The sequence below is a fragment of the Centroberyx affinis genome, unplaced genomic scaffold (assembly GCF_046629955.1).
Source record: "Centroberyx affinis isolate AG114_WGS23_722 - 3 ecotype Tasmania unplaced genomic scaffold, CSIRO-AGI_Caff_v1 ptg002474l_1, whole genome shotgun sequence".
NCBI lineage: Eukaryota > Metazoa > Chordata > Actinopteri > Beryciformes > Berycidae > Centroberyx > Centroberyx affinis.
The window spans coordinates 154,346-176,581 of NW_027280706.1; the positions used below are offsets into that span (position 1 = coordinate 154,346).

The following is a 22,236-nucleotide window of genomic DNA, read 5'->3' on the forward strand; positions in this document are numbered from 1 at the left end:
ATGATTTCTGCGCTGGTTTCTACGTTAGATTGATAAATGAGGGCCATTGTGTGTGTGCAGCCCAGAAGAACTGTATAGATCTGATGCAGATGTGTACAGCATATTTACAGCAGAGTTTGGAAATGTAAACATCTCTCATTTTCCACCATTTCCCCTCTCCATCATGTTAAACCTGTTAAAAGCCTCTTACTGCTCTGCAGAGAGTCAGCCAGCTCCTCCTGCTTCATTCTCCTCAGGAAGTGCAGTGTGATCTGCAGAAAAGCCTCTCTGCTGCTCCTCCTCTGCTCTTCCTCCTCACCGTCCACAACCTCCTCATCCTCCCTCTGCCTCTCTGAGCATTCTGGGTAATCTGGACTCAGAATCCCCTGGATCCGTTTCAGCTCGTTCTTCACAAAAGTGGCAATGTTCTCCTCAAGAAGCTGTAACAGAATATTATATAAACACAACATTCTTATATAGAAATCGTGCAACACAACATCACATCCATCTTGCATGGTCTGAAAGCCCACTGGTCTAAAGAGTGCAGCATGGAGACTATAATGACCAGAATGGTTGATTTGCATTTTCTGTAGCTCAAGTAAAATGTGGTGTTGTACATTTACACACCATAAATATGGAGTCCAAGTTTGTTTGATGCTCCTGAGCAGACTGACCACTGGGAACATTCTTCTTTTGATGGTGAACTCTGTGGAGAAAACATTAAGTATTAGGTCTCCAGATGTCAACACACACACACACACACACACACACTGTTACGTTCCTTGTATTTTCTAGGTGTTATGTTGGAGGGTTGTCTTTTGTTTCTCCCTCTCGGTCTCTCTCTCCCCTCTACTTGTTCTCCCAGGTCCCTGGTTTGGTGTCCAGTGCAAAGGAAGGAGGTGTCAATCAGCAGCAACCAATCGGTTGCTGCTGATTGACTTTGCCAACATGTAGTGAAGTTATGTTATTCCACTAGGTTAGGAGTGGATGCCTCACTCTGTATGTTTTGTTTGGTTAGTTTGAGCAGACAGCCAGGAGTAGGTTTTTGTTTTAATGTTCTTTTCTTTAGATAGTGAGTCAGACCTCTCCTTCTGAGTTACTTCTGGTTTGCTTTTGTTCTTTACTTTGATTTGGCATCCCTCTGACTCCTTGTTTTCCTAATGTGAATAGTGAATATTGTAACTACCTGCAAAAGAACAAACACTAAACAATATTTCACTATACTCTTACGTATCAGTGTGTTTCTGTCCTCATGCTGGTTCATTTGTCCTATTTCACCATCACAATGATCATGTTTATGTTGTCTCCCCTCACCCTTCATTCTCCTACCATACTGGGGTTGTAACACACACACACACACACAGGTTGTTAAAGTTGTTGTGTTTCTGCCAGGATTCATCATGACAGAACACAAGGTGAACTCCACTGTATGTCTGTATGTTTCTCTGAAGTGGCTTTCCCAAAAAAGGTATTTCCTAAAAATACTCACAACTCAAGTAGTACAAGAAATGCATTATTCATTCACAACAACCAGGCACTAGTTGTGAGATTTCAAGTATCTCTTTGCAGGAGCAGTGAAGGTGAGATCCTACAGCAGACAGACTGTCCAACCTAAACTCTGAGCTCCACAACATCAAAACCATTTGAGCCATTTCCTTTTGCCCCAACCCTTACTGTCTAAATAAATAAATAATGCTACCTCTCTTTCACCAATGTATTTATTATTAGGCTACATCAAATTTGAGTGTATGCTTTAGTCTACATTATTACCCTAGGCCTTATGCAGTCAGCTATTTTGCACTGTTCTAAGCAAATTCCAGACAACTGGTCAACAACACAAACTGTGTGGTTTATGAGCCTGAAAATTCAGTTAATATTTCAACAAGAGAAATTATAATGCTGAGCTGGGTCGATATTACACACCAGCCTCCATCCACAAGGCAGCCTGTCAGTCACAGCTCTACTGAAATGGCAGCATTACAAATAATATATAGAACTATATACATTCATAAAGATAAAGTGAACTGTTGGAGGCTATAAACTATATCTTATTTATAATTAAGGTTTCTTCAATTGACTTTAATGAAAATTTAATGGAATTAATGATTCCTTGAATCGACCCGTGATGCCTTACGATTCTTGAAGTTGATCTTCAAGTAGATCTTGAAAATTTGTTGTCATGAAATCCTTTGGGAAACACGTGAAGATCTAAAGAACTCTCTTGAAGTAGTGTGGGAAATATACTGAACAAAAATATAAACGCAACACTTTTGTTTTTGCTCCCATTTTTCATGAGTTGAAATAAAAGATCTAAGACTTTTTCTATGCACACAAAAGGCTTATTTCTCTCTCTCATTCGTGTTAGTGAGCACTTCTCCTTTGCCAAGATAATCCACCTGACAGGTGTGGCATATCAAGATGCTGATTAAACAGCATGATTATTGCACAGGTGTGCCTTGGGCTGGTCACAATAAAAGGCCGCTCTAAAATGTGCAGTTTTTATCACACAACACAATGCCACAGATGTCACAAGTTTTGACTGCAGGATTGTCCACCAGAGCTCATGTTGTAGCATTATAATGCATGGCCCCATGTTGCAAGGATCTGTACACAATTCCTGGAAGCTGAAAACATCCCAGTTCTTCATGGCCTGCATACTCATCAGACATCTGGCACTTTTACATGATGTACTTAAGTACTCATGTTAATTAATGTGCATTGTCCCTTCTTAAATAAATAAATAAACAAACAAACATGTCACCCATTGAGCATGTTTGGGATGCTCTCGATCGGCGTGTATGACAGCGTGTTCCAATTCCTGCCAATATCCAGCAACTTAGCACAGCCATTGAAGAGGAGTGGACCAACACTCCATAGGCCACAATCAACAACCTGATCAACTCTATGTGAAGGAGATGTGTCGCACTGCATGAGGCAAATGGTGGCCAAACTGGTTTTCAAAAAATGCATATCTGTAGCCCTAGTCATGTGAGATCCATAGTTCAGTGAATAATAAATGTCTTTTTGGCTGGACCGCAACAGCGGGGCCAGCCCTACAAACGCGAATGTCTGTCACTGACTGACTGAGTGACTGAGTGACTGAGTGATCAAGTTACACCATTGGTCGGCCATGGCACGTGGCACAACACAGTATCACAGAGCCAGAAATTTAAGTTTCGTTTTCTCCGCTGTCTAGTTTCTCCGCTGAGATCAGGAGCCCGTTTCTCCCACACAGTAAGCAGGCTGACCAATATCATGCTGAAGCTAAAGTAGAATCTATACAGTTATATCATATCACCGTTTATGTCGATGCATATGCGCGAGCTCAGTCCACCTGAAGTCCTCTGTTCTGTCGGGGGAGAGAGAGACACAAACAAGCATGGAGGTTTCATCACGCCGAGGGCTTATTGCCGACCTTCCCGAAGTTTCCCGGGCCACCGATTTGTTCCCGATGATCCGGCCGAGATTTCGGCCGGGGTCCCGACGACGATGTGCCCCCAGTGTCCGGCGAACAGCGTTTTCGGCACCGACGGGTAACAGAGCGCCTGGCGCTTGGATCGACAGGATCAATGTGGGCCGTGGGTGGAGACGACAGCAGTGGAGAGAGAGACGGGACGCGCTGGAACGATCAGTATGGATGTATGGACTATTATTCTGTATTAGCAGTCTACAGCCAGGGGTTAAAGTGGGCCGGAACGATCCGGAACAGCGTTCCGGCACCTTCAATTAATAAGTAAATAAATCTGATTGGCAGTTTCATACATAATAATGACAAGCGAGTTCACAGGGCTGCCAACTCTCACGCATTGACCGAGAGACTCACGCAATTGACATTTTTCACACGCTCTCACGCCACAAGTCCATTTTCTCACGCAGTGAAAAACAAATTCATAACTGATAACCGTAACGTGAAAAAAGGAAACTGACAGCAGGACAGACGAGACAGAGCAGCACCGTGTAGCAGCGAGTTATTCAGATCATCTGAATAGCGAGAAATATACACAAATTATTATATTATATTATTATATATATTATATTATTATTATATTATAATTATTATATTGTAATTTATTCCCATGCATGCTGCTCAGAGTAATCTCAGTCAGCAGCTCTTCTGCGTCTCTCCCTCTCCTCTCGCGCCGTGCGCACGCAGGCAGGAGTGAGAGTGAGTTGCTATGGTTACGCTTTGTGTCTGTCGCTCTGAAACTTTCTCATGATTCCCAATAATAGGTTTTTTAGGTTACTATGCCTATGCAAGATCATGAATGTAAGTACCTCAATAGTAGTAATATAACATAATCTTTACATTTTTGGTTAACACTATACAGGGTTGCTGTTTCTTGATTTAATCCAAGAGGTTAGGTGGTGTAGAAATGCAGGAAATTTGTTTTAAATTAAAAAAAAAATTCTGACCCCCCCCCCTCCGAAACAGGGTTCCCCCACCTGCCAAATCCCACTTTAACCCCTGTCAACAGCGGAGTTAGTTACACCATTGCTCGGCCGTGGCACGTGGCACACTCATACACGGTCCAGCCATATACTAGGTTTTGACCTAGTCTTGTTTCAAGATAAAACTGCACATTTTAGAGCGGCCTTTTATTGTGACCAGCCCAAGGCACACCTGTGCAATAATCATGCTGTTTAATCAGCATCTTGACATGCCAGTAGTGCTCACTAACACGGATTTACACTAATTGTGAACAAAATTTGAGAGAAATAAGCCTTTTGTGTGCATAGAAAAAATCTTAGATCTTTTATTTCAACTCATGAAAAATGGGAGCAAAAACAAAAGTGTTGCGTTTATATTTTTGTTTAGTATATATTGTGAGTTTTCAAGATACATTGTTATCAGGACAGTCAGCCCTGATTATTGGATGTGATGTTTTGAAAGAGGAAACTATGAAGGGCCGGACCAATTCTATATCTCATAACTTCATACCTCTTCTTAGGAGAGCTGGATAATAACAAACTCATCTGTTTGAAATTCTTACCTTTGCTCAGAAGAGTGCTGTCCATCTTTAAAGTCAATAAGGAAATGATGAGACCAGTCACTCTTCATGGACAAACAGCTGGGTTCAGGGGAGTCTGGTCTCTCCTGCTGGATCCTGATAAGACACAAAATGATCTCATAAATAATCATAAGTGAAATGAGCACAAACTCTGAAACCCTGCTGTGGACTCAAATTATGTGAAAATTACAGTCCCCCACCACAAATTGGATTCTGTGACAATAACATGGATTGGACTCTGTGACAACAGCACAAACTGGACACGCCATTTTCACCTAAAGGTTGGCTAATGGTTAAGTTTAAGCAAGTAAAACAACTGTGGTTAAGGTTTGGCTTGGTCATGATTAAATAATAAATCATTTTCGTAAATTGTATGTCTTTTGAACAACTCATATTGAAGTTCAATATCCTCGTACTCATTTCTTTCAATTTCTACAACTTTGTAGTTTTTTGTCTTCATCTTCGTCCCATTTTCCATTGCTACCCCCTGACTCTGTTATGGATTTACTATTAAATATTAATCCCAATTCAAGGCAGGTTATAGGAACAGTGTATTCTTTACTTAACTCACATGATTTGCAACCTTTGACCTTGTTAAAAAGCCAGTGGGAGGAGGACCTGGGTATACTACTTTCTGACAAAGTCTGGCAAGATACTTTGAACAGAATACATTCCTCTTCAATTTGCTTGAGACACACAGTTATTCAACTCAAGATAGTGCATCGATTACACTGGTCTAAAGTAAGATTAGCTAAATTTACACCAAACATTGATCCCATATGTGACCGATATAAACAAGCACCGGCTACTCTCTCACACATGTTTTGGCAATGCCCAAAGTTGTTTGATTTCTGGCTTTCAATATTCAATTTTCTTTCAGAGGCTTTGGAGATAACCATAGAGCCCTCTGCCGTTGTTGCAATGTTTGGAGTAGTTCCATCTGATATTCCAATCAGGAGACATGCTACAATAATGATAGCTTTTGCAACTCTTCTGGCTAGAAGATGAATACTATTAAAATGGAAGGATACTTTTTCTCCAACTTTTAGCCACTGGATTAAAGATCTTATGTATCATCTAACATTAGAAAAAATGTGTTACTCTACAAGGGGATGTTCCCTTAGATTTTATGACATATGGCAACCTGTACTGACCTGCATGGAGAAGATAGATGCTTCTAAGATTTCAACCATTAATACCCCATGAATCAACCACTTCCTCCCTAAGAAGTACTTTTAATTTTCACTTTATTTGATCTATTTATATATATATATATATATATATATATATATATATATATATATATATATATATATATATATATGTGTATGTATTTATTATTACTATTATTATTTTTTATTTATATATATTTTTTAATTTTATGATCTTATTTTATTTATTTTTGGCTGAGTATTTATATATGTCTTGATATATTCTCTCAGTGTACAACTAGTATATATTGTAAATTGTATTACTAGTCTGTTTGCTTAAATGCTATTGACTGAAAGATGAAGCAATGGTGCAATAGGGGTGGGGCTCCATTGGAGAATGACTTGGGGGGCAGGGTGAATATATTGTAAATTTGTATTGTCATTTGTATACCATTTGGAAAAAAAAAAGACTTTGAAAAAAAAATAATATTTTTTTTGCTAAAAATACAAATTTGGTCACTAGAGTCAAAGCTGGGAATAAGCTGGGAATTGAACCCCAGTCGCCGGCATTGTAGGCAAACACATCCGCCCATCCACCACCCCGACCACAACACCCAGACTACTTCCTGTCATGCCTCCTTCACAAAACCATTTCCTGCTGGGAACACGCATTTTTAACACTTTACGTGCCACCAACACGTAATTTGGTGATAAGTCATGTTCATTTCACATATTTGTGTGAGATCAGGTTGATAGAAACATTATGAACACAGTGAAGGTATCTGTGTTCTTATGAAGAACACAAGTCATGGACAGTTAGAGATCCTCATCTTACCTCTCAGCTTTGGTTCGGCTGTCATGTTCCCCAGACAGAGTGGTTTTAGAGGGAGGGAGCCCCTCCTCTCTCTCCTCAGACTGACTCATAGTAGAGTGAACACCTTTACACAAACACACCCGACATGCTGTTAGCTGGACTGATCCATTACAACAAGGTTTCATTACAGGATATATCACTTCTGGTGCTGTGATCACTTGACAGTAAAATGGCAAATATACAATGCATTGAACTTTGTGAACTGGCTTTAAAAGTCTTAAAAACAGTTTTAAAAAAAAGTTTTCAATTTTACTCTTTCATTTTACACACACTGTAGTCACTAGGCTATGTTTTTTTGTTTTCAAAATGTTTCAGGGTGAAAGTGTGAACATCAGTTTTGTGGAGGTTGTAGTGTTTTGTACACAGTGTATTAACAGAAACACAACGGGCCTCACGCATGAACATTTTCGTATTCTTATCGTAAATTTCTCCTACTTTTTTCGTGAGGTGGACTCGTACGAGTGTGCCACGTCAGATTCACCAAACGCTCGTATCTTCAGAAAACTGTCGTAAATGACCTGCGTAAACATGATGAATTCCACCTGTTCTAAATAAACGCGCGTTCATGACAATTGTGAATTTGCATAACTGACGCCCCAATAATGCCATATAAGGTTAGGCGTCCGGCCCATATGTCGGGAAGCTTCATTCATAAAACTGACAGGAAGACTAAGGAGAAGTCTACCAGCTCTGAGATTGAAGTCCTACTATTAGAAATAAGTCAACAAAAGCATATCATATTTAATATAATTCAATAGTGGAATCAAAGGCCCTGCTAAAGCCAAGGAATGGGGAAAATAACTCTGTGCGTTCCCTTGCGATAAACGACTATAGTATTCCTATACATTTCAGATGAACACTAAATAAATATCACAACAAAGCTATAATTCCCTATAGGAATATTATAGTGATACTACAGAAGACAAATAAACCATGATAAGGTCACTATAAACTCACTATTGAGTACCACAGACACTCTAAGTCCCTATCGGAGTATTATAGGAATATTATAGGACTATATGATTTGTCGTTAGGGCACCGTCACAGAAATAAAAAAAGAAATGGCTTGACATGAAATTAGATGCAAAAAGCAAAGCGATCCATGACTGCAACAGGAGGGCCAGGAGGAATTCTCCGTTACACAGACAGATGAAAGAATAGGCCTATACCTGCCATAACTGGTGATATAGCAGTGTCAGGTGTTCAGCAGAGGATGTCGCCCTAGACAGTGACTTGCACCTCAACCTGGTAAGACCTAAATTTAGATTCACTTGCACTTACCCACATTAAAGTTATCAACTGGAGTAAAATAGCCTAGAAATCAGAATTATCTCCCTGTATTATGTATTTCCCCAATACAATGTAACCTTGCCTTTGTCTCATCTGAGTGTTTGTCAAATAACCTGGCAATTATTAGTGTTTTTTGTTTTGTCTTTGTATTGAGCGCACTTATAGGCTACTATGTAACCCACATGGATACTTATGAGATTTTATGCGGCTCTGGTAAAATAAATTACGCACTACCTTCTTTTGGAAAAGCCATCAGTGCTCCCTTGCTATTTTTCCTATGACTATAACCACTGTACTGGTTCATCTCAACATGATTATACATTACTTTACAGTGTCATTTATATATTCAAACTCAACATTTCTTCAAAGTGACAGAGATACAATCCATTAGTCAACAACAAAGGTTTTTTTTTTTTTTGCTTTGGAGAACGGCAGGTTGATTGTACGTGACTCGTACGACAGGTCTGGACCACTCTACATTTTGTTCGTACCTAAGAGAAAATTCTAAATACGAGAAAATTGGTGAATACGGCAAGTTCTCTTAAATCGCTCGGAAGTGATTTAAGAAGGAATCTGTTCGTAGAGTGGTTCTTGCACGAGGCCCAACATGTATCTGAGCTTTCACACTAGTTCTGACACTTCCTGCATATTTCACCAATGCAATGACTTGAGATTACAACCTAACTAGAGTTTATCAGGCTTCCACTAAAAGTCACAAATAAAACAATGTTCTTTATGGCCACAAAGTCAACAAAAGCTGGATATTATGGCACTATGAACGTCATCTGTAGGTTCATGATTTGAAAGACTTTAGCGCTTTGTCTTGCAAAAGTCTATACAGTCATACAATGCCAACTAGTGTATTCATCAAACAGTAATGTTACCTTGGAAGACGCTTGTCTGGTGAATTCACATCCAGATCAAGTCACACCGACTTTCTGCCTTCATCTAGAAAATCCTGTTAGCCGCTAGTCAACCACCGGAAGCTTCAGCAGACAGACAAACCTTTAACGGCTGATCTGGAGATTTCCTCTTGTTCTAAATAAGCTAACGGCAGGCGGTAACAGTCACATAAAACATCTGCTGGATAGAGTCAGCAAAGTAAAATACACCAAACTGTCAAGTAAACTGCTGCTTACAATACCTTTAGGTGCTGAAAATAATCTGTGCCACACAGATAAGAAAGGGGAACTAAATGAGAGAGAGAGAGAGAGAGAGAGAGAGAGAGAGAGAGAGAGAGAGAGAGAGAGAGAGGAGGCGCGCGGGACCGTGTTTGAATCAGGAAGTATCAATGTGTATTGGTGGGAAAAAAGAACAAAACAGACGTGAGTTATTTGGCTCTGTCGTCACATTCATCACCATTTGATGATCTGAGTGATCACACTGTAGTCTGTGCTGTCAGTTTGTCAATGTGACTGCTTTGTGTAAAGGCAGAGTTTTAAATAAGTGTTCAATTCAATCAAAATGCAGAAAGCAGTGTTCAAGACGTGGGAAGCCTTTGCTTGTTGCACCACACTGATAATATTTGGCTTGGCTGTTATCAGAGTCTCAGTCATCACCTAGAATGTTTGTTTTTTCTCAGTTTATATGCTTTTTAACCTTTTATATTGCTGTGTTCCATAAACCAATAGGATTTTATAAGTTTTTAATATGTGTGTCCAAGCAAGTATAATTAACATCAATAATAACATTGTATTGTTTATGGAACACAGCAATATAAAAGATTAAAAAGCAAAAAAAAAAAGCAGAAAGATATGGAATGCCATTTTAGTCAATATTAAATAAATAAATAAATAAATAAATATGCCTATGAAATAAATAAATATGACTATGAAATAGAATATGGCTATGAAATAAATCCTGAAATAAATAAATGAGGCAATAAATATATAAATATATAAATAAATGTAAATATAAATATAGTCAATATAGTTCAATAAATAAATAAATAGGATTTTGTTTCAAAATGACATTTTTCAAAGGACTACTTTTATTTATTTCAGGGGACTTTTATTTAATAATTCCACATTTATTTATTTCAAGGGACTTTTATTTCATAATGCCACATTTATTTCCCAGCTCTTTTTATTTCCATCTGTTATATTCAAATGAATGGGGCGTGGTTATCTCACAGACTCAGACCAAAGCAACAGCACCAGAACAGCACTGAATCACTGAATATCCATTTGTTACACCAAACCCTGTTGTCTGTAGCGTAGCGTAGCATGGAAAAATGTCCAGAAAACAATCAACTGCACCTGAAAGATGCAACCTAGAAAACCTGAACGACGACACTACAAGAAATATTACCTCTCTGGAGGTTATAATGTCCTATTTTCCTTGAGACTGTGTTGGAGACATTTAGAATCAACTACATAGTAATTATTGAGGCTGTAGTTTGTGGTAATGTAGTTTTGGATTGCAGAGACGAAGAGATTTCAGAGTTAGCTCTTCAGCTGTCCCCTTTGTTCCTCCTGAACCTAGCCTGACCTCCCCACCTATCGAGACCATCCAGGAGACCCATCTTGACCAAACGGAGGAGGAAGAGGATGAGGAGGACCCTGGGTCTGCTTAGCCGACCCCCTGAGCCAACTTTCAGTATGTATACCAACACACATTTTTATTGCACACACAAACTTTGTAAATATGAAAATTCAATAAATATACAAATGTCATAAAGTATAAAGTAATCTATAAATGAAAATTGCAAATTTGTTACACACTAGTATGTGATGTACATTCTTGTAATGGAACTGATGATTTCTGTGTTTCTGTTACTCCACAGATTACGTTGATGGACCTCATCTTTGATCTAGTCTTCCAGGACCCTGCACCTCATGTGGGCCAGGTTTTGAAGATCCCCGTCCCAGAAGACCCGTGTGCCCAGTCTGACAGGCCAGCCAAGGAGGACGTCATTGCAGCCACGTGTCTCGGTTCAATGAAGAGGCAGTCTGAACCCGACGCAGCTGGCAGCATCATGGAGCTCACAGCATATGCACAGCACCACACACACTGGTATCACTACTCTGACCCTGTGACCTAGAAAGCCCCAGCACTAGCTGACAAAGGATCTGTAGGCTAGACACTGAGAAGAGGGTACACATACTGTCAATATATTTCATTTGAATACTTAGTCTCTTCTTTTGTTGTTTTGGTTATCTGGCATGAGGTCAGGTTGTAGTTGGGTGTTTTCCACGAATACATAACAGATAACTGAAAAACATCAAATTATAAATCATTTTTTGTGATTGATACTGCACTACTTTACTACACACTCACAGAACAGCCCATTATGGTCCTGCACAAGCAGTATTATGTTTCTACATGTGCCTATTTAATGCCTTTTCTATAATAAAATATTTTTATTCTGTATTAACAGTCAGTGTTGAGGTTACTTTTTGGTTTCACGTTTAACTTACATGGGTGTGTAAAAGGAAAAAAATATATAATCCCACACACACTATCTACACTTGCATGGTGCTTTATTACATTTCAGTCATTGAAATGTAATAAAGCACCATACCAGACGGTGTGTGTGGGATTATATTACTTTTTCAGTAACTTTTGTCCGATGCCCCTGTCACTAAAAGACTTTTAGGTGTGCTAAAGTTGTTTCTCTACATGGAAGTGTAATAAAGTATAACACACAGTTATTTTACACAAATGTATTGTCATGTACAGTATTATACAAAGTCACATGTTGGCCATATTATTTGGCAAATCAATTCATGCACAGAATGCATAAAATAAACTTACTGCTCTATACCTCTAAGCTGTAAGGGCCCATACTCTGCTTTATAAATGTTCATTACATTCTGTAGTGAGAATACATTCAAACATACAGGCTCCAGACCAGGATGAAGCTGATTCTTTCTTCTGGTAACCTAGGGAATGAGAAAGGGTAACTGTTATTGAATTTTGCAAGCTTTATACGAACATTACACTGACAATTACGTTTATATTATATGTTTATCATTTAGCACAGAAAATTTTGAGTAGATGTGAGTACTGTACAAACTAATGTGACATACGACATAAACAATAAAGGTGTCAACTCTACAAGAGGTAAGATGTTATGTACAGGGGGAATGACCAGCAGGCCTCCATGAGATGCAGTTTTTGAATATTTCAGCTACAGTTCTAAAACTGTTGAGCTAGCGTAATAGCTGAATAACACTGACATAACCATATGTTTGCCGGTGTGACAATATTTGTATCCCCTGAAGATGAGTTATTTTGCGTCTTCACATCAATTTGATGTATTCGAACATAATCACTACATAATGTCTGGTGTGGATTTGTTTCCTATCGCTAGCCAGTTCAACGGCAATTGTACGACACTTCATGGAACAACATTACAGCAGCTATCCAAGTAGCCAGCTAAAAGCTACCTACACCTACTGTGTTGACGAGCTTACTAGACAGCCTCAAACCACCGGCACCGGTGAACGTCAGGCTGAAAACGAACAAACAAACAAACCATACAGTATAGTTACCATGGGAGACACTCCGGCAGGTAAAGTTAGATATCGTTCGTTTTTATGGGATATAAATTTGTCCGCTATGGCTATCCAGAAACATAACCGACACAACCACATACACACACACGGTGAGAAAGTACGACAGTGAAATTTCAACCTACCAGTCAGAGACATCCTGCTGTAACCGTGTCTGTAAAACTTTGGCAGCTGCCTCCTCTTGTTCGGTTGACAGATTCCTTCTCAAACATGTACGGTTTTACATGTTGTGTCACAGAGTTTTCTTCTACAAGGAGCTGCCATATTGGTTTTGGAGTTTTTCCGTGTCTGCACCCAACAGCTTGCATAGTGCTGTTCTGGTGCTGTTGCTTTGGTCTGAGTCTGTGAGATAACCATGCAAAAAGAGCTGGGAAATAAATGTGGCATTATGAAATAAAAGTCCCTTGAAATAAATAAATGTGGAATTATGAAATAAAAGTCCCCTGAAATAAATAAAAGTAGTCCTTTGAAAAACGTCATTTTGAAACAAAAACCTATTTATTTATTTATTGAACTATATTGACTATATTTATATATTTATATTTACATTTATTTATATATTTATATATTTATTGCCTCATTTATTTATTTCAGGATTTATTTCATAGCCATATTTATTTATTTCATAGTCATATTTATTTATTTATGTATTTATTTATTTATTTAATATTGACTAAAATGGCATTCCATAGAACAAAACACCACTGATGATGGAATCTTCATCTTTGTACAATGTAGAAAAAATGTAATGACATGAAAAAATCAGCAGATGGTGATAAAAGCTCATTTGAATAAAACGACGACTCCTCTAGATCTACAGGTTCTGTAGCAAATTATTAGGCCTCTCTACCAACCAGTCATCCCTTAAAATAACCTTACATTTACATGAATTCACCCATGAATTTGTGCAAAATCCACTGAATATTGATTAAGGGAGTTATTAATGGAGGAGACCTCATCAAAACCACCTTAAACTCCCCTTGATGTTTGACTGCTTACTTTCTAATTTCATGTAAAATTCAGGGAGACAGGAACTTTCCCCTTAATAACTCATTAATAACCTGTAAACCTGCATAAAAGGCATAAAAAAATCCTTTAATTTCTAGTGTCTCTGTGAATCAACCCATGAATAAATTCCTTATAAACCCATGATACTAACCTTAGCCTACTTTTTTTTAAAGCTATGTTATTTTTTAATGGATAATGAATGTTTATGTAATGAGAAATGAAGGACATTTCCAGGATAAAATGAAGGTGTTTGGTTTCTGTAACATATTACGGCTGGAATGATGACTTGAGTGTTTCTCCTAACTCCCTACTGACTGCAGGAATGGCGACCAGCTCAGTGGGTTGTCTATCAGGACAGATGAGCACTTGACACAGATGATCCGTTCCACCATTTTATTACAGGTAGAGCATTTGCTTTAGCTTGGATTGGTTGGCTGGTAACAGAACAAAGGAGAACAAAAATCAAGAGGCTGTTCACAATTTCAAAGTATTTCAACAACATTAAATATTCCTTTTTTTTTTTTTTTTACAATGGATCATTAATTCAGCAGGATCCATATATACAATCTGAATGGCATGATCAAACATTCTAATTAAACAATAACAATTATCAGAAATAAATGGCCGTTATATACATCAAGAAGCAAACCATAAATGTACTAAACAGAAGTAATCATCCCTGAATAAATAAACTAAACTTACTGATCATTCACACAATCCAAACTAATAAGGAGGAACAATACAGCAGCCTGCAGTCTGCCTCTTTGTCCAAAGAGTCTGCTGCAGGTGACCTGACTGCAGATGTAGACAACGGGGCTCCGCCTACCCAAACAGGAAGTCAGGTAGGCGAAGGCTGGGGTCTAGTGGGGATTTTCCACAATAATCACATTAAGAAAACAAATCATGTTTGAAACTGCAAACAATGTTCATTTAGTCAAAACTTTAATTCTGACAAAGAATTACAGAAAACTAGATAAATGTTTAGCTTGGAATGATGAGATGAGAATAAAATATCAAATAAAACAAAGTTGCAGAAGAAATATACTTTAACCTGTCAATCATCAACAACAGACTCTAAGATGAACAACCATAACTTGATTCTGTCTGGTTTCATTTCTCATTCATTTCATTTTCACAATAAAATGTCCATGTTCTTGTACGTGTGTTTTGTTAAAACCCTCTTCAGTTTCCCAACACACAGAATACACTCTAAAGTAAGTGTGTGTGTGTGTGTGTGTGTGTGTGATCCTGTCCAGAGTGAACTATCATCTCAGCAGCTGTCTTTGATCACAGTGTGAGTGTTTCTCTCTCCCTCCTCTATCTGACACAGAGACACTGAGGAACCAGACTCAGAGCAGATCCAGAACCCAGGGTAGAGTGGTTCAGTGAATGTGGAGTGGAAGGTGTGGATGTGCATCAGTGTGTCAGAGGAAACTGTGTAGAAGGACAGAGAGCCAGCAGGCCAGTCCAGATACACTGCTACTCTGTCAGAGCCAGAGGAGGAGAGGGGAGGTATGACTGTTTCTCTGTTATTGTGACAGACAGAATATCTGTTACCAGAGCAGAACAGACTCCAGGACTTTTCATTCCATCCAAGCCTGCAGTCATCACCCCTTCCTCTCCTGCTGATTCCTCTGTAAGTCACTCCTATATGAACCCCTCCTTTCCTCTCGACCTCCCAGTAACAGCGACCAGTCAGACCATTTCCACACAACAGCTGAAACCTGCAGTCAAATCTCTCTGGGTGATCAGGATATGGCTGCTCCTCTCTCACCCATGTCACCTTTCTGTTGTCTTCAGACAGGAGCAGCTCTCTGTGTGCTGTGTTTGGGTCCAGTGTGAGTTCACAGGCATCTGATGGAGAGAACAAGACTCAATACAGCAGCAGCTTCTCATCTAATACACCTGTTGTGTTTATTATTGGTTGATTTATTAACAGATTGACTGTTCATTTCTTCAGTTTCATGATGACACATTTTGTCAGCCATCTTTTTTCACAGTAGGATTTGAATGAATAGATGTCACATACATGAGCTTTCTATTTAAATAGAAACTGAATGTGTGCTGCTTTGTTTTCATGAATATAAAACTAAATACACACTTACACTTCCTCAGACCTGGTTTCAACCTCTGCACTCCACCATGGTCCACACTGTGGGGAGGAAATAAAGTCAGACCAGCATAATCTCTTCATAATGGAAACAAATAACCTTCACAACCTTGAAAAGTGATTTTCTGATTTTCCATACGTCACTCATATCCACCATTAAACATTAAACAGTACTTGTAAGAGACATTTCTTGTTAAAATATGTTTAGATTATAGATTTATTGATTGTTTTGATTAATATTGATAATATTTAACATTTACTTGTGTAACATCATTTATATTGCCCTATATTAAAGCACGTCTCTCTTTAGCTAATTACAGTCAGCAGAGAAGCATCAGGTGGATTGTGCATTTCCATTTTCCTTCAATAGAGAGAAGCTGTTGAGCTAGAGCACAAATGAGTTTTGACCGTAGCTTTGAACATGTCCTTTACAGTGCCTTTTTTCCTCATCCCTTTGTTTGATTAAGTAAACGGTAAAACAAAGAATGTCGAGTGAAGGGCCTTTTTGCCGGGCCTCTGGGACCGGCCTAGAAGAGTAACTGACTGACTATCCATTGTTGAAAGTCGCGTGAGAAGTGGCATCAAGACCTACACAGTCATAGTGGTATACGTGATATCATGTTGTTTGCACTGTCATGGTGTGTTTCTGGCCCCGGAATTCAAACTGGAAAAACATGGCGGCTCATTTGGAAACTTTCTCTTATATTACAAAAATAGTTCACCGAAATGTGTTTCTGAAAACGTTTGAGGTGAGAAATCAGCCGGGCAGCTGCTGAATCTGTCTTCATTTTACATCGACAACAGCTAGTTTAAAAGTTTGTACACGAGTTTCAGGAGTTTCCAGAGGCGGTGAGTCGTGCTACTACAAGCCTCCCTTCAAATCCTGAATGAACATCTGCATAGCAACAGGTGTGTCATCGTTCACTTTATTGTCCAGTCAAAGATAATGTTTCCTCTGCAGAAAACGTAGTTGTCAGGCATCGCAAACTGAGAGAGAGAGAGAGAGAGAGAGAGAGAGAGAAACCAAATCGAGAGAAATTGAATTGAAATCAGTGATAGACTATTACAGACTGAAATTATTACTATTGAACAACATATAAATTAATTCCTGGCAGAAATATCTCAAATATTAAACTTGCCGCAACTGAGGCTCAGTGGACTGACTTCATTTCAGGCTGTAGTCTCCCTTCTAACTACCGGTGCCAGTGAATATGTGAATGTGTGTGTGTGTGTGTGTGTGTGTGTGTGTGTGTGTGTGTGTGTGCGTGTGTGCGCACGGGCACACGTGCATGTCAGCTTGAGCGTGTGTGTGTGTACATGTCTGTGTGTGTATGGGCACTAAAGACTGGAAATTTAATGTTAGTATGTTATGTTATGTTTGAATGATATCTCTAATATATTTGAATAAATGTCTCAAAATAGACTGCAAACTTTGAGACCCTTTTTCTCAAAAACATAGTTTGGTAACAGTCAAAACATAAAGGGGCATAAAAGCCCCTCTTTCCAACATTGTATTTAACTCAAAATGTCTCCACGGGTCAATGTGGCAGAAAATGACAGAGCAGGTCACGGGCAGAACAGAACACGTATTATACTAGGGTATGAAAGTCAAGAGAAGGCCCGGCTGGCACTAGGTCTACCTAGTCTTGTTTCCTCATCCCTTTGTTTGATGAAGTAAACGGTAAAACAAAGAATGTGGAGTGAAGGGCCTTTTTTCAAGTCACAAATCAACAGTTTAAGTGAGCTTGATACATCAAGAATCAAGAAAGCTGAACTTTCAGTGTTTCTCATCTTCTCAGTGTGACAGAGAAAATGTGTGTGACTCTCAGCCTTCTAGCAGACGTTGCCTCTCCATACCTGAGAGAGTCCAGTCTCCAGTGTGGATCCTCCAGTCCAGCAGAGAGCAGCTTCACTCCTGAGGCTCCTGGATGATTGTAGCTCAGGTCCAGCTCTCTCAGATGGGAGGGGTTGGAGCTCAGAGCTGAGGCCAGAGAAGCACAGCCTTCCTCTGTGAGCAGACAGCCTGACAGCCTGCACACACACACACACACAAAACAAGGTACATAGGTAGATGTTTGTTAGTATACAGCTGTGAAAATAGTTGTGACAATGCAGTCAAATTCTAGCAAAAAGTGTAACTGTCTCAAATGCAAACAGTTGACCCAGTGATCGGCTGAGGCTCTGTGGCTTCAGTTGGTTCAGTTTGAGAGTTTGTCTCAGTTTGTGACAGAATCTTAGAAGTCCTTTCTGCTATTTTAGCTTTCAGCAACTGATGCTGCAAAGAGAGGAAATAGTTTCATATCTTCAAGCTGATCCATGCATTCATCTCCAGCAGAGTTTGTTGACCGTCCCCAGAGGCAGAACAAAACATGGGGAGGCAGCACTTTCTTATCACGCTACACAAAATTGGAATAAACTCCCAGATAATATTAGACATGCCCCTAATCTGAGCATTTTCAAATCTAGGCTAAAAACCTACATGTTCTGTGTTGCCTATAGCTAAGTCTCCTGCTATTTTGGTATTTTATTTTCATTTTATATTCTTCCATTTTATATATTTTATTACTTTTAATGTTACGCACTTTAAATTCCTATTGATTATTTTTATGACTTGAAATTGTTCATTTTAATGGTGTATTGTATTTCTATTTAAATGTAAAGCACTTCAAATTGCCTGTGTACCTTTTTATGCACTTTTCCTATGCACTTTTAATGTTTGTCATAATGAATGAATTATTTTATGCCTTCTTATCTTATTCTATCTTTTTTCCTTTCTTTTGTAAAGCACTTTGAATTGCATTCAATGTATGAAAATGTGCTATATAAATAAACTTGCTTGCTGCTTGCTTGCTTCATGGAAAGTAATTCAGAGGCTACAAAACAGTGCTAAATGTTGGCATCACAATTAGTTTAAAAATCATGTAAAGAGAGAAAATCCTACACAGGTCAAGTGTTTATTTACTGACATTAGGTATCTGCAGATATTGAATTGAATTTAATGCTTTTTAAGACCTTTTTAATGCCACTTTTAAGACATTTTAATGCCACTCTGAGCCCTAAATGGTCACACCAATTAAGGTTACACAAAAGCAGAATGTGAAAGCAAAACCAAGCACAGTGTTGATGGTTAGAAGACGTCCATCACTTTAGTGTTTTACCAGTGGGAGGGCCACTGTAGCCATGAAAAAGAATGGAGTGGGAACAATCACTAGCATTGATGCCCATAGTGCAGCTTAAATGATTTCTTACAGACTGCACAGTAGGCTTTTTGCTCATTTATGTCAATGGCGCACAACCACGCCTGTAAATCTTTCTCTTCCAGCTATTGTTGTGAAAATTTCCATTTTCCCATTTCTGGATTTGCTAGCCATCTCCTGTGCGTCTGTCTGTCTCCGCTGACTTTCCCACTCATTAATCACACTCATTTCACTGTAAAGTTCCCAAGCATCCAGTAATGATGCACCAATTTTGTTCCGGCCTGAATCAGTCTGTCAGAAATATAAGGTTCCACGGTTCCTACGGTATGGCTATGATAAATCACAATTAACATACAGATGTTTTTTTAAAATTCAAACAAGTAATTAGGTTAAGGGACTAGTAACATGGGCCCTTTAGTAATATCTATCGGCAGCCACAGGAACTACAACAACATCGTCAGACGTGTCCCAAGGAGGTTCTCCTCCACCAGTCACACAGCCCAGCTCCACCCAACCTCTCTCACCCCTCCCGTCCCACTGAGCTACGGTGGTCTGAAACTGACAAAGTATGAACTGCTGTTTTAACGGCACCTAGGCAAGTAGTGTTACAGTTCAGGATGTCAACTGAAGAGGAAACATATCCCATTGTAAACTGTTACAAATATTGAAAAAAAAAATCCGCTAGAATTTATTTTTTTCATCAAATGTATTTCTGCTGAGATGCATCTTTATGGTAGAAATGACAACTAGAGAAATGTGGTCGTGGAAAAAGTGTCAACCCCCCACGCTGTCAGAAAGAAATACAGGGGAAACACTGGAGCTAAAGTTTGCCATGTGGCGTGTGGCTAACTTTAGCTACATCATAAGTTGCTTACCTAAACACAAGGCCAACTCCACATCGCTCTTGTTTTCAGAGTCCAAGCTCCTCCACCTCTGCAGCAATATTCACTCTGGTTTTGGAGCAGCTTTCTTACTGCGGGCTGTCAGGCTTTTTAAGCTTACTGCAGTTCGCTCTGCCGTGGTTGCACAAATGAAACTGAAAGAAGTCCCGAACTCAAGAGGGGCGTGAATCATCTCCACCAAAACAGAGTATGGGACTGGACTGCTTCTTTAGGTAACATTGAGGTAACAGTGGTGTGACTGGCGTTGATCAACAACACTTGCAAACCCCCGCTGATATATTATGGTTATTTTGTGCAACAAGCCAGTAAAATATTACTCAGTATTGCTAAAATGATAAAGAAAATATTTAAGACCTCTGGGAATCTAATTTCAGACTTAATGCTATTTCAAGCCTTAATTTTCGCACACTTTTTAAAAAAAAATGTATGAACCACGGATACCCTGCTGCATGTAAAGCAGGATTTAACTCTGCTGAACAGATTGAAGAATCCTGACCTGAGAAACTGTTTTGAGAGCACAGACCTTAGTCTGGAGAAATGTGTCAATTCAATTGAAAAAACTGTATGGATCTTACCTGAGAGTTTCCAGTCTACAGTGTGGACTCTCCAGTCCAGCAGAGAGCAGCTTCACTCCTGAATCCTGCAGGTTGTTGTTACTCAGGTCCAGCTCTCTCAGACTAGAGGACTGGGAGCTGATAACTGATGACAACTCCTGACAGAATATCTCTGTGAGCTTGGTTTGATTCAACCTGACAAAATGAATAAAAACATTTTCCCATTATATTTTATCTTTCCAGAGTGACTCACCATCAGTGAACAGGAAGAGCTCAGTACCTTATTCAAGTACATTTGGACACGGAACATTTTGTTTCAGAGCTCAAACATGATGCTCTAACTCTGTTCATCCTTTTAATAGAATTAAAAGGAACAGAGTAGAAAAGAAGAGGAACACAACACAATACATTTTTATCATCTTTCAGTTTTTACGCTCCTGATAGATGGAATATGCTGCAGGACTCTCTTAAACTGGACCGATTTGTTTCTATGGAAAATTTTAGGGCGCTTCTAGAGGATGCATTATGTGGAGATTGCACGTGCTTCTCATAGTCTTGTTGTTATTTGAACCTGGGAATTTCAAGTGATTTTATATTGTTTTATATGTTTTTTCTGTTTTTTTGTATTTTTTGTTTTTTGTGCTGTAATGTTTGTAATGTGTTTTTATCTTGTGCTGTAATCAGGGCGTCCTTGAAAAAGAGAGCTTGCTCTCAATGGCCCTCCCTGTATAAATAAAGGTTTACATACATACATACATCATACAGGGTTTAAACCATACAAAATGATTTTGCTTGATCAATGCAGAAAATGTATATGACCACTGTAGCATCCCAGGGGGAACTAAGAGAGAGGAGCCCAAAAGCAGACAAGGGCTTCAGTACCAAGGCCAGTACTGCAGGCTTCCCCTGGGACAGGTATGCTGCAGATTCAAAAAAAGGAGGGATGTCCGCACAACCTAATGAATTACAAAAGTTTATTACATGCACAGCAGCAAGCTGACAAACAAACGCATTTCAGCGCTAAGCCTTCATCAGAGTTTCCACCCCCATGGAGGAGTGACCCATATTTATAGACAATTCCAAATATCCATAAATTAGCAACCGTGTGATAAATTAAGATAAACAGTAACAATATAATATAGAACAGCAAATATATAGAGAAAATACAATATCCAACAACAAAATACATTAGAAGATAATAGAAAAAAGATGAAAAGAGATAAAAATCCACAAGAGCTCCTCAATTTAGAAACACTCACAAAAAACAATTTAGGAGCAATTCTTCATTGAGAGCCCTTGGACACTCTGTCTGTAGAGAGTGGATCCAAAAGGCCTCTCTTTGTAGCAGAAAGCAGTCTCTGTCACCCCCTCTCCTTAAAGGTTTTACCACCTCCACACCTTGGAATCTCAGTCTGCAAACTTCATGGCCAGTGGCATTAAAATGTCTAGCCACCAGAGATTTTTCATCATGATTTCTGATATTGCTTTTCTGTTCAGATATTCTGATTTTCAACTCCCTTCTGGTTTTACCTACATAGTAGAAGCCACATGGACATTTCAGTATGTAAACAACATACTTGGTGTTACATGAAAACCTGCCTCTTACTTGTATTTTTTTTGCCAGTATGTGGGTGTAGAAAGAAAT

At 39.0% G+C, this 22,236-nt stretch overlaps 1 protein-coding gene across 3 annotated transcripts in view; it reads right to left on the minus strand.

The window, feature by feature from the left end:
- The window catches only part of LOC139656401 (NACHT, LRR and PYD domains-containing protein 12-like), a 90,624-nt gene that overhangs the window by 51,922 nt on the left and 16,466 nt on the right, over nucleotides 1–22,236 (minus strand). The window contains exons 10-13 of one of the 3 annotated variants that reach the window (XM_071533965.1): nucleotides 20,613–20,786; nucleotides 17,796–17,969; nucleotides 15,934–15,980; nucleotides 14,214–15,682 (exon numbers count right to left, since the gene is read on the minus strand). In XM_071533965.1, the coding sequence (XP_071390066.1) occupies nucleotides 15,099–15,682; nucleotides 15,934–15,980; nucleotides 17,796–17,969; nucleotides 20,613–20,786 (979 nt within the window). In that variant the 3' untranslated portion in view covers nucleotides 14,214–15,098. Of the gene's footprint in view, nucleotides 1–14,213; nucleotides 15,683–15,933; nucleotides 15,981–17,795; nucleotides 17,970–20,612; nucleotides 20,787–22,236 lie in introns of those variants that run through there. The other 2 variants (XM_071533964.1, XM_071533963.1) reach the window with 2 other exon arrangements.